This window comes from Mangifera indica, chromosome 4 (assembly GCF_011075055.1).
Source record: "Mangifera indica cultivar Alphonso chromosome 4, CATAS_Mindica_2.1, whole genome shotgun sequence".
In the NCBI taxonomy this organism is placed as follows: domain Eukaryota; kingdom Viridiplantae; phylum Streptophyta; class Magnoliopsida; order Sapindales; family Anacardiaceae; genus Mangifera; species Mangifera indica.
Genome location: NC_058140.1, coordinates 11,809,529 through 11,826,512, shown reverse-complemented (window position 1 = coordinate 11,826,512; position 16,984 = coordinate 11,809,529). Strand labels below are relative to the sequence as shown.

The 16,984-nt window shown below is 36.6% G+C and overlaps 2 protein-coding genes across 2 annotated transcripts; one reads left to right on the top strand and one right to left on the bottom strand.

Moving 5' to 3' along the window:
• The first annotated feature begins 216 nt into the window (after positions 1–216).
• LOC123213464 (putative polyol transporter 1) lies at positions 217–2,426 on the top strand. Its single transcript, XM_044632899.1, has 3 exons — positions 217–527; positions 614–960; positions 1,144–2,426. Exons 1-3 carry the CDS (start codon positions 368–370, stop codon positions 2,260–2,262), a joined length of 1,626 nt encoding a protein of 541 aa, XP_044488834.1. The 5' UTR covers positions 217–367; the 3' UTR covers positions 2,263–2,426.
• Positions 2,427–3,476: 1,050 nt separating this feature from the next.
• Positions 3,477–16,324, bottom strand: LOC123214284 (phosphatidylinositol 4-kinase alpha 1). Its single transcript, XM_044634051.1, is given in 24 exon segments — positions 3,477–3,791; positions 3,891–4,046; positions 4,242–4,379; positions 4,976–5,010; positions 5,323–5,463; positions 5,581–5,707; positions 5,709–6,005; positions 6,473–6,501; positions 6,628–6,705; positions 7,508–7,774; positions 8,646–8,799; positions 9,158–9,274; positions 10,139–10,188; positions 12,894–13,200; positions 13,393–13,413; positions 13,415–13,518; positions 13,616–13,754; positions 13,756–13,766; positions 13,926–14,096; positions 14,213–14,380; positions 14,574–14,915; positions 15,340–15,569; positions 15,572–15,818; positions 15,820–16,324. Coding segments are annotated over 24 exon segments (4,077 nt in total). The 5' UTR covers positions 16,261–16,324; the 3' UTR covers positions 3,477–3,484.
• Between the last annotated feature and the right edge of the window lie 660 nt (positions 16,325–16,984).

Here is a 16,984-nt window from a genome sequence, read left to right as displayed (position 1 = left end):
TACTCAAGCAAAATTTTCTGTAAATAAAAAAAATTAAAGGATTTTATTCTTCTCCAATTAGAATTTACGGAAAAAAAATACTTATATTATTTAACTTAAAAATAAATTAAATTCATGTTAATTTTAATCCCATAATAAAATAAAATAAATGGTTGGACCAACAGTGTGGTTGGACTCTTTCGTCGAAGGAATGATGTAAGCCTTCTTCATCTTGGTTCTATTTAACTTCCTTCAACTCTCTTCAAAGCAACCCGTCACAACAGCCAGTGGCTTTCATGGCAGCTTGAAATCCAATCTTTAAAACCAGACAGCTAACACCAAACTCTCTTAATCTCCCTCTCTGTCGCTAACTTTCTTATTTTCAAACATGGCTAGCCTGGGGGCCGACACTACTGTTAGTACTACTCATGCTGACCAACCTCCCAAAACCCTTGCAGATTTCGATCCTCCCCAGAAACCCAAACGCAACAAGTTTGCTTTCGCTTGCGCCATTCTAGCTTCCATGACTTCCATCTTGCTCGGCTATGGTAAATTACTAACGAACATAAACAAACTTTTATAATATTGAAAATTGATATGTCTTATGCATGCGTGTTTGTTTTTTGTTTGACAGATACTGGAGTAATGAGTGGGGCGGCAATCTACATACAAAAGGACCTCAAAATTAGCGATGTCCAAGTGGAGGTTATAGTGGGGATCATCAACATTTACTCACTGTTGGGTTCGGCCGCGGCCGGTCGAACTTCCGACTGGATCGGGCGACGCTACACCATCGTAGTAGCAGGAGCCATATTCCTTGTGGGAGCTCTGCTGATGGGTTTCGCTACCAACTATGCGTTTCTAATGGTGGGCCGTTTTGTTGCTGGTATTGGCGTCGGTTATGCTCTCATGATCGCTCCTGTTTACACTGCCGAAGTCTCCCCTGCTTCTTCTCGTGGCTTCCTCACTTCTTTCCCGGAGGTAATTTGAATTCACTTTCTTCTTCTTCCCATCTTAATTAACGCATTAATAAGACCTCGTAAACCTGGAATTTTCACCAAAAAAGTACTCTTCAAATGCTACAAATGGGAAGTTTTTATTTTTAACATCAAATTCATTTTATTCTGAAACATAATACTGTGTTTGTCATTGCATCGTATGCAGGTCTTCATTAATGGAGGGGTATTACTGGGATACGTTTCAAACTACGCGTTCTCGAAGTTCCCACTTCAGTTGGGATGGCGACTGATGCTTGGCATCAGCGCCGTCCCCTCCGTGATGCTGGGAGTCGGTGTTTTGGCCATGCCTGAGTCACCTCGTTGGCTAGTCCTACAAGGTCGACTCGGAGACGCACGGAAAGTCCTCGACAAAATCTCCGACTCCAAAGAGGAAGCCGCCATAAGACTTGCCGATATTAAAGAAGCTGCTGGCATCCCCCAAGAATGCAACGACGACATCTTTCAGGTTCAAAAACGTAGCCACGGCGAGGGTGTATGGAAAGAACTACTCCTTCATCCTACACCAGCGGTTCGTCACATTTTAATCTGTGCCCTTGGTATTCATTTCTTCCAGCAGGCGTCGGGTATAGACTCCGTCGTTTTGTACAGTCCCAGGATCTTTGAAAAGGCCGGGATTACATCTGATAACGACAAGTTACTCGCAACTGTAGCCGTCGGGTTTGCGAAGACAATTTTCATCTTGGTGGCTACTTTTTTGCTTGATAGGATCGGACGGCGACCGTTGATTTTGAGTAGTGTTGGGGGTATGATTCTGTCTCTTGCCACCCTCGGAATCTGTTTAACGGTAATTGATCACTCTCACACGAAGATACCATGGGCCATTGGATTAGCCATTACCACGGTGTTGTCATTCGTCGCGTTCTTCTCGATCGGAATGGGGCCCATCCCGTGGGTCTACAGCTCTGAGATTTTCCCATTGAGGCTACGCGCTCAGGGAGCCAGCATGGGCGTTGCTATGAATAGAGTTATAAGTGGGACCCTAGGAATGACTTTCATCTCACTTTACAAGGCTATGACAATCGGCGGAGTCTTCTTCCTTTACACGGGAATCACAACGGTGGCCTGGCTGTTCTTTTATACGGTGTATCCGGAAACACAGGGTAAAACCCTTGAAGAGATTCAGGGCCTTTTCGGTAACTTAAATTGGTTGAGGGATTCCCAGCGGAAGAAGAGAGACACTCAACTTAACGACATCAGTAACGGGAACACTGACGATTCTAGTAGCGTTCAGTTAGGAGGTGTGTCAAACACCAAAACTAAGTAGAGGGTAGTTTGGTAAATATAGTGGTTTTTAAATATTTTAGTGTAGCCTTGTAAAAGGACAGAAATGTTTAAGCGAGAGGGTGAAGGAAGAGAAGAAAAAAATGACAACCCCTTTTGTATCGAAAATCCTTAAAATTATGAATAGAACACATAATATTCTACCTATAGTGTTCCTTTTTGGTCATTTTTTGCAGGTAATTTATCCAAGTTTGGTCTATTGGTCATGTGATTAAATCCTTTGGTGTGAGGATTGTAGCCATTTATTTATTTGTTCATGTGCTTTCTTCCGTGCATCTGAACTCATAATTTTTTCTTTTGTTTTTAGCGTTTGGACTTGCCTTCCTTACTTTCTAAATTTCTTTTATATATTTATAACAAATTAAATTTATGTGGTTATGTCGCTTCAAGAATAAGTGGTCCACTCTTGCATCCGTTGATTGACTTGACTACCAATAATTACGCAAAAGCAAAAGGGACCTTCCACGAATTCTTATACACATGTAGTGTTTCCAAATTCTCAAGTTTGGCTGACGTAATAATACAAAAAAAAAATAATCTTCCAACCTAACGCATAGAAATGAATTCCACAAAGTCACTCCAAACTTTATCTGGTGGGTGATCAAATCAATTGAAATATTGCTAAGCTTAATGTCAAAGATAATACCAGCACAAACAAATCTCAGCCGGTCTTATAATCATGAAAGGTTTGAAAAGAACATAACAAATAAAACAGGACATTGGCCCTCAAAATTTCACTTGGCAGATAAAACTTTTTGTTTTTTTGGGGGTTCTATGAATGAAGATAAATAGAAACCATACAAAAAAATTGAGATGTGGTCTAGAAATCTGACAGTACCAGCATGGTGAAAATCTTTTAGAGATTCAGATCATATAATATAATTTAGGGACCCATTCTATTCTAGTTATAATATAGTATCCATAATTGAAGCCCGTAAGGATGGATGGTAATTGCTACTCATGCAATTAGGTCAGAGTGATAGAGATAATTTACCTTGTTGAGCATATTTGTGCTTCCAATTTCTCCCTATTGTAGCAACAAGATGCAAAAATGTTAAAAAAATTGGAACAAATAAAAAATTATATTTTTACAAGGCTTGCGAGGAACCCACCAGCTTAATTCTAATCCCTCTATGTATAGTCATCATTCTGCAGAATTCTCTTCTACTCCAGAACTACTGTGGCAATCCTCTGAAAAATCACTGCTATAAGAAAAGAATTACAAACAATAATGTACATTTGAAGACAAAGCCCAAATTTACCTCACTTCTCAATGCCGTGTGTATCATGTCATATCCAAAAGTGGTCCATTTATTGTAAGCGTCTGCGGATACGTGTATCATGTAATTGGCAGCCTCACATTCACTCATCTCTGGATGAAACCTCTTGCGAAGATTTCCAATTGGGTCACCCCTGCTGAAGCAATGTGATCCACTTTCCAGCATTAACAGCACTGTGTTGATGATACCATCCATATAACGCCGAGTAGCCAGATAACCCGTAATACACAAGCTATTCATGTAAAAAATAATAGCATCAACTTTGAGATAGAAGTTGTCAAAAGAATGTTTGAAGAGAAAAAAAAAAAACAACAAGTAACTAGTTTGTTACCCCACAAATTGATACCATGTATCACTCTTCATAGCCCCAGATGGATCTAGTAATTGGGTCATATCATAGCTCAGCTTGATGTGTGCACTCTCAAAACGCATATTTCCACTAGATGAGGTTTCCAAAATGAAATCAATATGGACAAGCCGCCCCTGGCTGCACTTACATTTATATTAAGGTTAGATGTCTTTTTGAGTATCTTCATTACTAATACTGGAGAGTTATTTACTTTTTCTAAAAGGATTTGTAGGAGACAGTGAGCTAAACAACTGATAGTAGTAGTTACAGGGTTTGTCAGGGAGGTGATCACAATAATAAAATAATTAATAAATCATAAGAGCAAGAGCATACTTGTCAAATAGAAGATTCCCATTGTATCTATCCTTGGGTTGAAGTAAGAGGCTAGCAACTGCATAACCAGCACTGCTGATGATGGAGTTCTCACGTGCAGTTTCAAAACTGGGAGACCCAACGAGCCCAGTTTCAAACCTGCAAGATAAGAAAAGCTTAGGAGAAAGGAAGTGTAAACAATATATATAGACAACACTTGTAAGTTAAAACTGGTTCATAGCACTCATCACAATCAGATTTACTGGCCTTGGTGACATCTTCTTAGCAGCCAAGAGTATCAAACATTTAAAGCAAAGGAAAAAAGACATGAATTTTGCAAAGATATATGATTTCAACCAACAAGACCATCATTTCCCAATGGTATAAGTTTTCCCCTGACTCAGAATAAATAAACTTAATCACAGTACTTCTAAAAGAAAAATAATTTGATGACTAAAAGGTTCAGAAACCCAGATGAATTTGAAAGTTCATTGCAGGCTGTAATGAATCAGAAATAAACCATGTTATACAAATCTAGCACTGTCAACAAAGTTAAAAACGTTCTATGTAAAAGCGCAATCATACAAGAGGTCATATTGGACTTAGCTTCAATCTTTCACTTACCATCATCTCCTACTATATTGGTTGCCTAGTCTTGACACAAACCAGGGAATTCAGAAAAATTCTGCTAAATCTGTTTTTATTTTGCTTGAATTCTCAAATTTTGATTGCGAAGCTTGCAAAAACTTGGATACAGAACAGCTAATTCAGTAAAATTGGTGCTATATCTCTTCAGGAAAATCCCATGAATTGAACAATGCAACACATGGATTCCTTTTTCCTGACCTAAATCAATTTCTAATTCTTGACAATGCAAGCAAAAGAAGCTAAGACAGATCAAGTACAAGAGTATCTTATTTAGTTCCAAGACATAAAAACAACATGATCATGTTATTAAGGGAAAAAAAAAATTGTAAGATGGTCTAATATCCAAATGTAAAGTAGTTAGTGACAAAAAAAAGAAGTGTTAACATTGATCTGAAACAATCATCTTGATCATATGGACACAGGTTTTACCAAGACTTTTGAAAAGTGTAGTTACCTCAATTATACCTCTCTCATAGCCAGTAGGGAGAACACCATATGGGTAAAGATAAAGATTAAGTCCAACAGCTTGAAATATGTCTCTTAGAAGTGATATCACTTGAAGAGCAAGAACATCTTGTCGACAATCATCACCAACCTTAAATTAGGCAACTTAAGTCAAGCCATGCCTAAGGAGACTTTACCTTCACTTATATAAAACAGTTTTTGCATCTAGCCAACAGCTAGATTCATGTACAAGAATGCACAAGTTTACCTTGAAAATGCAAGCCTGGGGCTTCACATTGCTTGGGTCACCATCCCGATCAATCACATTAAATGTGATCATAATTGGAACTTCTGCTGCTGATTGTAGTGGTATTCCACTATCCACCTGAATACCCGACAAGCTTGTTAGGAGCAGTTGGTAGATATAGGTCTTCTCCCTCCACTTCAATTTTTTCCAACTCCCTATTGGAGTATGAAGGTAAAAAACCCAGTCCAAAGAATAGAAGCTTGAACAAGTATACCTCCTAATACCAGCTCAGCGTTCTTCTTTGGGGAGTGGAAATAATACCCAGAAATAGATGTAACTTTGTCAAAGAAATCAAACTCTCTCTGAAACAATGCAAGGGCCTTAGGAGTGAAACCCTCGATAATATGTTGTTGAACGGTGGGCAACAATGCTTGAAATGACTTATTCTGGAAGGAAAACAGCATGTAGAAAACAATAAGCATGAATAACAGGTTAAAGAAAGAGATCAAACGATCCAAACAGAAAAATTAAGAACGCCTTCAACAAACTTTGCTATTTCCAGATAGAGAATCAAGCATACACATCTCAGACTGTAAGCTATCAAAAACTGGTTAGGCATAAGATATGAATAATAATGTAAATTATTAGGTTATTTATATATCCTTTGACAGTTTCAGCATTTTACATGAATATTTCCATTTACTCTCTGTAGTTAAGAATATCTACTTTTTGAACAATGGACGTTAGGTATAATTATGAAACCTTCACCAAAAAAGATTCTGGATTTATAAACCAAAACCTGTACAAAAGATAGCTTCAGTAACTTCAAAAGCGTTGACAATATATGGTCATATCATTTATATACTAGTAAGTACTTATTGTTGAAAAAAGAGTTAGGCATAGAATGACATACCTTCCCAGAGTTAGGGTCTTTCCTGGATTCTGGTATAACAAAAGAAAAATGAAATTCATATAGTTAAACTTAAAGCAAATTAAAATAAAAATTCCATCTAAGTTCAAAGAAAAACTAATAATTGCAGGCCTTCAAGTAATATATATATTTCACACCTGTAGATGCCATAATATGATATGGGCAAATATATCACTTCTTTCAGCTGCCCTAAGCAGATACGCTTCCAGCAATTTCTGTAAAAAGTATGAAATACTAATTTAATAGATGAATCCAAATTTAATATGTTCACTTCTTTGAGGTGAGATATTAATATTATGATACACAAGGGTTAAGATGTCTTGTATATGTTACTTCCATATGCATGGCATGCCATAAGTGTTTTAGTAAAGTTGATTTATTATTGACAACATATAAGGATTACTGTATATTTGTGGTAACACTTTCCACAATTCTGCATTTCCCTATCCGCACTAAAACAATATGCTTACTTCAAGCACTGCAAACATTAATTTTATGTGTATCCAGAAGGTTGATCGATCCAGCCTCAAACGTATTCATCAAACACCCAACTTAGGCTATTTCCCAAAGCTAATTATATTAAACATATTTGCCAGGTTAAAACTGGGCACAAGTTAAGGCCAACTATTGTGTAGAATTTAAAAAAAGCAGAAACTCATCACTGAATTTGATGTGGAAAATGTTGAATGAAAACAAGCCATTAAACAAAGATGAATCAATTTTTGGTTCACCTCAATTTCCCAAAATCTCAACAGAACTCAAGCGAATTTGAATGAATTAGGGTTATTCAGCCAAGCCCAGGACAATGCTCAATGGCCTGAATCAACTTCCAGGAGTCCCAGTTCCCATACTAGCGTAAAGGAAAATGGACACATAAACATCTTCATTAAAAAACTGACCTTGTCAGCATATCGTAAAGCCTGCACTAGCTGTGGCATGAAGAAAGTCACTCGCTCAGGAGGATAGGATTCCAAAGCCCTTAAAACATATGCCATGACATGTGAATGACCCGCATACCTTGTCAGCATATCGTAAAGCCTGCACTAGCTGTGGCATGAAGAAAGTCACTCGCTCAGGAGGATAGGATTCCAAAGCCCTTAAAACATATGCCATGACATGTGAATGACCCTTATATGCGGGAGTTAGGAGCTCAAGAACTTTTGTAACCGAACAACCTGCCCAATGTGGCAATTGGTGCAAAAGTGCTGAATCTTCATCAACTGTCTTTGGGGTGACAAAATATGGCAATGCTTCAGGTATACAGCGGAGTTCCAATATATGCGACTGCAAGAAATCACCAGTTTATTCTAGAGAACATATAAAATAAAATGTGACAAAACTGGTACTACTAAATGAACTTTACGTTGAATTTCCCTTTTGGTGAAAATTATGCATCCATCTAAGAACCATATGAAAAAAACAGGACAGTGAATGATATGTTTCCGCACTTTTGGACTCCTAATGCAAGTTCTTGAACAAAATCAAAAGACTTATCAACTTTTAGTTATAGAATCCTAATTTTACTACAGCCATTTATTAGTTGACAAAGAATTTCTTCCACGACAAGCAACACTTGCAATAATGATATCAGCTGCATATCAAACAAGAGATATGATACTGGGCAACTTATGGTTCGGACAATGTGTATTAAAGCTTAAACCTATCAGTCTAACCTATTGGACCATAAAACTACTTAACATGGTATCAAATTCAGATTACCAATTGATCTTGTGTTCAAATCCGTACTAAATTTATGAAAACGTGCTTCTTGCTAGTAGTTGTGGTTGCAGTGGTTTTTGATCCATGTGAAAGTGCACGTGAGAGGTCATGTTGGGCTTAAATATTATTCTTGTGCTGTAACCTACCAACAAAAGTTTTCGGTCAACTAGCTACTTGACACATATAACTTTGGCAAGCTGCACATAATTAGAATTGTACACCGAGGAATTCATTTTTCTTATTAAATAAACCCCTGTTGTGAGAATCATGTAATGCTTTAATCCAAAATGAACCCAAGAACAAATCGTAGTGGAAATGCCGCTTATGCATCTCTCTTCCAAATTACTATTAAAACAACAACCATGATAACAAAAATTTTCTTATGAGAATTATCATCTAATGACCAAAATGATTCCTAGTCAACATAAGAACATACCTGAACCAGATTTGTTATTTCACTCTTCAAAGAAGCATTCATCCGAAACCTTGATGCCAAGGATAGCGCAATCCTATGATCAACTGAGAATGCAGTTCTAGCATATTCAACCAATTTCTCTCAGCTAATTTTAGGACGAGAAGATATGCTATCCCTGTATAAGAGAAGAAACATATTAATAATATAAGAAATCAGTACAAGAAATAGAGACTAAAAAAACAGATGCTTAATTAATTCTACATCACATTCAAAGGATTAGTTAGAGGCAATTGGCTGTGCCCAGACGTCAAGCCTATCAGCCTCATGCTTGCATAGCATCAAAAGTAGTTGCTTCTGTCTTTCTCTTGCCACAGAATAATTTTCTCTCTGGCCCCAGACTGGGTGATATTAATTGTTCTACAACTATCTAAGTAAATTTAGTAATAAAGCAAGATAAACAACTCAGAGGATTACTGCCAACAAAATTGACATTGTAGATGAATGTTTAATACCAATAAACTTAAACAGCTCACCATATCAGCCAAAGGGCTACCATTCTCACGCCCACGTCCTTTGGGGTCAGGTTGAGTAGTGTCTCCTCGCTCATTTGAAAGATAGTGCACAAATACAGAGATGGATTGAGCCTCACACTGGGCAAAATTCATATATTTTGTGTCATACCATTCAGGTTTGTCAAATGCGGCAAAGACAAATTATGTTTCCTACAAACAACATATAATGCTTAAATTTGACTTGAGAAAAAAAACCATATATACCATTGTTTATCTAGTTCAATCCTAATAATCAAAAGTGTGCAGACACTGCGGTTTATTGTTCAAGATGCTTAATTGAAGCAAACAAAAGTAGTCCCCAACTATGCAGAGGGAAGGGTAAACAAGAACTAAACATGGAGGAATTCAAAATATATACTCCGTTTATTAGATACTTCACTAAGTGCAGCGATTTTTTTATACTAGATGGTCAGCAACGTAAGTTATGCAATCATAGTCATGATTAGCTCAAAAACTCACAAGAAAGATTTTAATTAGCTTTCAAGAACTCCACATGCACTAAAGTTTATACAGAATTCAAACACAGTCGAAGCTGCATATTTTTTAAAATGCATACTTAAAAACCCAACTTTAAGCATCATAAATTCCATTGCAGAAATATTGAATTGAACTGAAATTGCACAGTTGCTTCAACACACAACCTCTTCCCCCGCCAAATAGAGAGAGAGGGAACAAGAGGGAGAGAGATAAGTACAATTGCATATATAATGAATCCCAATCAAGCAAAATGTAATCAGGAGTTAAAAGACTCCTCTTCCCCCCCAAGAAAAAAAGGAAGAAAAATCAAAAGATTAAAAACTAACTGTTCCTTATCATATGGGCAAAAGCTATTGCTATAATAAAAATAAGCTAACTAGATCCAATTAGCCAATGTTGCATGATTAAAATATGCAGAAAAAAGATGCAGATAAACTCTGAGAGCATGAAATCACTTCTACTCACCTATAGATCCTCTCTTCCAGGGTTGCGAAGAGCATTGAGCTCCAACTCATCTTCAAGCCATTTCACAGAACAAAAAACCTGGAAAACACAATCATCAAGTTAAAATTTCAATTTCAAATATAGTTTGAGATCATTTTACTGCAATAAAAAATGAACAGATCATCTATTTAGATAACAATTATGTACATTCAGGTTGAGTTGACAAGGCCACTCCAGGGAGCACAAGTATATTCATGAATGAGAAGTCAACTTCCATAACAAAATGGTGCAGTTGACTAACTAATCGAAGAAGATTGAGCCTCCCTAACTGAAGTATAATTTGGAAACCGGCTAAGCTCAGTCAAGGCATCAAAATGTAAGACTGTACTTTTGAACATTAGAAGGCCTTTCCAATTTCTTAAGAGGCTAAAATACTTAACAGGCTTCAAATACTACAGCTGAGTCTTGTCCTATAATAACTTTAATCTTTTGGAATTCGCGTTTTCTTGATACTGCAGTCAAGCCAGGTAGTCTTTGTTTGAATATCCCTCATTCCATCAACTATAACATAGAATGGGCTGAAACCATTGTAGAATACATTGAAACCATTGTAGAATGCATCAGACAAGAAAATTAACTAGATTCAATCAAGCAGGTGAGAGGGTTTGTTAGAGTCCTAGAGGCATGATGCCCTGTCCATCAACTGAAGTTTTTGGGCAAAACAATACTAAGGTATGCAAAACAAGTTCAAGATCTTGAAGAATGACACCTAATTCATAATGATATTCATAACAGCATGCTGATTATAAGGACACAATACAGGCATTGAGAAATTCTTCCTAAGAGAACTGTGGCAATGTCTTCATTCAAAATTCCAGTAAATTCCAAGTATCCTTAGCTAAGATTTTTGAACACTGAAGTACCTCCTGCACAGCATGGGTTAGCTACATTGCATGATTGGGCATATCAGAAAAGCAGAAGTCAAATAGCCACAAACTCAAAGGTCCCAGTTATTTTATTGGTTTAGATATCTAGAGAATCATTGACCTTGTGTATCGTGGTAAAAACTAGGACTCTTGTCAGAGCTTAAAATTTCTAAAGTCAGGAAACTCCAGGTGATAAAATACTCGAGGTAGTGATCTCAAGAGGATCTAACCTTCTAACCCTTGTTTGGGAACAAGATATAAAAGTATTCAACACCTCCGCTAGGGTTTCTAAGTCCCCCTACTAATCTACACAAAACACACTTCGTAATTATATTGAGTTTTGTTGTTTGATTTATATTTTCCTTTCTAGTAATTTCCACATGGTAAGAGGAACTTTTTATCAGCTCATAACCTTAAACTCAACAAATTAGGTTAATCCTTTTCACGATAACCAAAACATTCCTCAATGATAACGTAAAGGGTGTATGTGGTTTGGTTAATCTTTTATTATCAGTAATAAAATATTACAATAAGGGGGGGTTTGGTTGGGGGCAAAGAAAAAATACTTTAGTAGTTTATTTTTTATTATTTACATTATTTTGTTTGGTTTACAAGTAATAAAAAATTTTGATTACCTTCTATTACTAATGGTGATGTAACAAATAATATAAGTGATAATATTAGGTATTAAGAGATTGCTAAGGTAATCTTCATTTTATTATCATTATATCCTTATTTATTATTATTTTTTGAACAAAAATAATCTTATTTTCAATTAATATAATTTTTTTTTTTAAATAATTATACCCAAGGACATTTAAGTAAAATAATATATTGGTATTCTTTGCATCTCAAATACACATGAACAATCTCACACCTCGATTACATGGAGGCAAGACCCATGAGTTAGAGAGTTATCAAATCAACCAATCTCAATCACATCTCATTTCACACGTCTTTGCATCTTGATCGCAGGGCAACAACACCTAACAATAAGAGAGGAGGGAATCAATAGGTGGTGGTGGGTCGTGGCATGTGCTTGTTGTAGTGTGGTGGTGGCAGACAATGGTGGGCGCTATGGGTAGTCAAAGGGTAATTTTACTCTAGAGTAAGGGCATTTTTGTCTTAATAATTGTTTGAATAAGGGAAAAATAGTCACAATAAAGGTTTAGGATTATTTGTTATTTAAATTGAGAATATTTTTGTTCTGAAAATTATATAAGAGTAAAACTGTAATAAAATTAAGATTACCTCAATAATTTTTTAATACCTAGGCCTATACTACCTTTCAGATTACTTGAGTAATAAATCTTTTATTACTTGATGAATCGAATAAAGTAATAACAGAATTAAAAAATATATTAGTAGAGTACTCATAGATAACCCTGAACCAAACACACTCAAAGAGTTTTATGAGATTACTAAAACTTAAGGTAATAAACTTCCAAGGGAAAAAAAACATAATTGTAGGAGAATTTTAATATTTCATTAATCAACTTATCAAAGATATCTTACCCTTGATGTCAAGTAGGTTTGTTTCATTAGATAGTTAATTCCTAACATATGTTGCCAAACTGGAGGCTACAAAATCTCCAGATGGCTTCCACCAAATACTTTATGCAAGCAGCAGAGCAGACATTGTCTAAAAATTTATGCTTCACAAACGCTTCACATATTTCCAACTTTCACAAGTGCATTCAAATGAATATCACAGGCATAATACATAAAGGAGGGTATTCTAATGGATGGAAAATCAAACACAGATTACACATTCATGCAAGAAGAGAAATCTTCCCTAGTAAATGAAAACCGAAAAAAAAAATCATTAAAATAAATTTGCATCTTCTTACAAGGGGAGGAGTTCCTTGAGCAATCCGTTCAGCAGCAGAAGACCACAGTTCATTCCACATGTACGGTCCACAGACTGCTTGAAGAGGAATGGTTCCTGTGCTTACCACACTGTTCAGTGTAGTGGAAACCGGCTTTGCTAGTGGTTTAGATGTTCGTATGGGAGGTGCTAAACCAAAAAGAGTAACATAGAACCACAAGTTGCGAAACAACTTCAAAAGTGATGGTTCCACATCTACAGTAGGGTCTAAATCAGAACACATTTCAGCTACAGCAGGAAGCAGAGGCCCCAAAAAATCTGCTCCACTCCTGCAACATCAAGGAGTATCAAATATGAAATGTCCAAACATATAACACACTTAAGCAACAAAATATAGAAAAAAGCAAAAGATGACTAGCCTCCAGAATAGTTCATGGTTACTTATCAATCAATTGGAGATATCAGAATAGCTCAAATATGACTAGTTACCACAAAATAAATCAGAAACAGATTTATCTTACCCCCCACTTCTAGACTCAGCCCAACCCTACATCAGAGCATAAAGATAGCAAACGATGACGGTAATCTGAACGCAATTTGGGACTCTTAAGACCACTATCAACTAGAAGGAATCCAGCAGGTAGAGTCTACAGTATATTGAAGCAGTTGGCGATCATTTAATCAGACAAACTGTCAAGCAAGCAACTTTATGACATATATGTCATATTTTAGTGACAATATTACCTCAACACGTACTGTAGTGGCTTCGGCTGGCATAGTTTTGCCTTCAGCAGACCCAACACTTGATAGCTTACTCAAGTAACTTCTTGTCATCAGAACAACTGTTTCACAATAAGACTTCTCAAAACCTAAACTTGCCATGCAAATCAAGAAGCTGCGGTAAATTAAGGGGGGTGATTGAGAAACCATGCACAAAATCAAAAAAACTGAACAGCAACAAATATTGGGTCAATAACCAATATTGAGTAAAACAAATAGATACTGGATGCGAAGTAATAAAAAAGGAGATGATCTAAAGACAAAGGTTTCATACGTGAAGTCACAATGAGCTAGGAGTTGAAGCATCACCCTCTTCTAAGCTCTCAACAAAAAGTGGCAATATCAAGTCTACCACTTCAGATTTGTTAACAGTAACAGTCACATCAGCGAGCAGGTGTATAAGATTAAGTTGCAGAGGAGGAACCATATGTTTCTCTTTATCAACCTGAAATAAGCTTGGTTGAGAGTTGGCATGAAATAGTTGACCACACAATCCAAACTATGATATTATAATTAACATCTATATACAAATAGAGGGGTAAACAGAATCATTAAAGCAACCCGGTCTTCATAATCATTTCGTTCGCGAAATCTTGTAGCAAATACCATGATAAATGTGTCAACAGGTACCCGGTCCTTGGTCCAGCCAGATTCAATTGTCTCACAACTTGTCTTCTTAATTCTCTCAAACAAGGCACCCTGGCTGCTGCCCCGTGTATCTCCTTGGGGCTGCAATTACACCATACATAGAATTAATACAACAAGATCAAATAATTGAAAAAAATGAAGAAATAGTCATTCACGATATACAGAAGTGAACAGTTCAACTTTGCACAATTACAAAAACTCAAGCTATAATAAGAAATCTATACCTGCACACATGCAGTTAGCACAAGAATAAGATATCATAAATGAATTATACCTGCACACATGCAGTTAGTACAAGGGGCTTGAAGCAAATAAGTAAAACACGCAGCAGTTGACCTCCCCTAATAACGGGAATCTGTGCTATCCCCAAAAGCAGTGAACTGAACGGCTCTTCACAAACTCTCAGCTTTCTACATACAGAGAGCAAACAAGCTTCAGCAGCTTCAAGCAGCAATGCAAGAGCATCAAGGACCAACCTCTTAGAGGTTTCCCCATTTGGATCAAGAGATGCAAGACTCTTAATTTTCAACCTAGCCACAGATTGATAAACAGATAGATTTGCATTTATTCTGGCTTTCAAAAGTGGCCCTTGTTCATTCCAGTCCCGCTTCCTTATCTGCCCACATAAGCAACGTAACTTTACGAAATACTTTCTTTACAATATCAAATTTTAACTTCTTAACAACTAATCTATGCAAACCCTCTCTTTTCTGTTTCTCATCAATAAGTTCAATAATCAACTTTTCCAATAAAAAGCACTGGGAGCAATCTAGATATATCCCCATAAAACAAACATTTTTCACATAAAAACATATCTAAGCTTTTCTTTAATAATTTTGATATTGTAAAGAAAACATTTACATACTTTTACCTACTCATACAATAAATCACACATGGTATCACTGAAGTAACTTCTTTACAATATCAAAATTTAACTTCTTAACAATGTAACTTCTTATCTGCACAAGAATTTTCTGCTTATACCTACTCATACAATAAATCACACATGGTATCACTGAAAATTATCTACGCATTTTCACCTTCATAAAAGCACACAAGGAGTGGAGCTGCTTCTTCGCGATAAACCTAACCTGCTCCAGAAGCTTGGAATCAATCTGTAATTTATCCAAAATATGCGTGATCAATTTAAGTGCAATCTCCTGCTTCTCCAAGCTCTCGAGTGATTCTTCCTCGTACAAAGCCATCTGTTGCCTGACTTGTGGTACATCATTCACTTGACCATATATACCTCCTCCGCCATTGATTACACATTCGACACCGAAATGTGGCTGCTAACCTCATTTCCTGGACTTGACTCGCTCTCGTTATTGCTACTGTGCTGAAGCTGAAGATGTTTTAAAATTAACGGTGACCTGTGAGAGGACGTTTCTGAGTTAATTGTCATTTGTTCTCTAGGTAAAGCCGGAATGAGTACTGCAAATTGATCAAAGAGACACGTCACCACTGTATTCGTATGTGAAGCTAGAATTGGCGGGAAGTTTCTCGACAAAGCCAGGCGAGAACACTCTAAGCACTCCCAAATCTTCAGCCATGTTGTAATTAACTGCTGCCAGAACCACCTCTCCGGATACCGCAGCAATATCGGCCTCAAAATCGGGGAAAACATCGGTAGATTGCAACACGTAACCCAAGAAATCCGTAAAGAAAGACAAAATTGAATTACTGAACGCCTGAGGCCAGAACGAGCGGTGAAATGACGACGGAATGGCGCGGAAGAAATCAAGCACCAAAGATTTAGCACGTGGCAAGGGCTCCTCGCTGCATTTGGACAGAAACCGAGCGACAGCCAGTACGGCATTGAGATGAGAACGTGAAACGCATGGGGATCTGGACAGAAGCAAGTCAGGCTGTGAACACCGGTTGCAAATCCACGCAAGTCTATCAGAGAATTGCTTCGGATTCTGCGCGATCAGATCGCACAGCTCGATCAATGCCTTCATCACAGAGAAGAGGAAATTTAAAAATAATAATAAAAAAAAATCAAATGCAGAGTAAAAAGAAATTAATAAAATATTGATATACAGTCAGTTGACTCGAAAATTTCGAAAATTTAAATACTCTTAAATACGTTAGTTTCAGTGTAATTATTATTTAATATTTAAAAATAAAAATTTATTCTGTTTTAATTTTAAAAATTTAAGTTTTAAAAACTCCATTTTTTTTATTGTCGGCTGACTTAAGCTTCCCATTTATCTTTTTCTCCGTCACTCTCCTCTTCTGTTAGTCCTTTTAGGGTTGGATTCAAATCGAACTAAACGCGACTCGCAGTCAGCTCGGGCTCGGCTAGGTTTATTTTTGGCCGGCTCTAGCTCGGTTTGGCTCGACTTGTTTACGGCTCAGTTCAACTCATTTTTCATATCAAAACGATATCGTTTTGCATATATATATGGATCAAAATGACGTCATTTTATATAAAAAATTTTTAAAAAAATCTATCGAATCAACCTAAGCCAGCTCGAGTCCAGCCTAAAGTCCTCTCCCTAAAAACAAATAGTTGAATTAAAATTAAAAAATAAATCAAATTATCTTCATTTAAGACAAAACAATAAATTTTTATTTGAGAGATAAAAATGAATAGTTTTTACTTATAACAATACTGATTGAGGAAAGAGACCGGCGGGAGCAATTGAAGATTATGCTAGAAAAAAAAGAAAATATAATTTT

Excerpts from the sequence above, each read along its gene's own strand:
- LOC123213464 (XM_044632899.1), top strand. The coding sequence starts at position 368 with ATGGCTAGCCTGGGGGCCGACACTACTGTTAGTACTACTCATGCTGAC. Across the intron at positions 528-613 it reads TTCCATCTTGCTCGGCTATG|ATACTGGAGTAATGAGTGGG; the intron begins GTAAATTACTAA and ends TTTGTTTGACAG. Across the intron at positions 961-1,143 it reads TCCTCACTTCTTTCCCGGAG|GTCTTCATTAATGGAGGGGT; the intron begins GTAATTTGAATT and ends CATCGTATGCAG.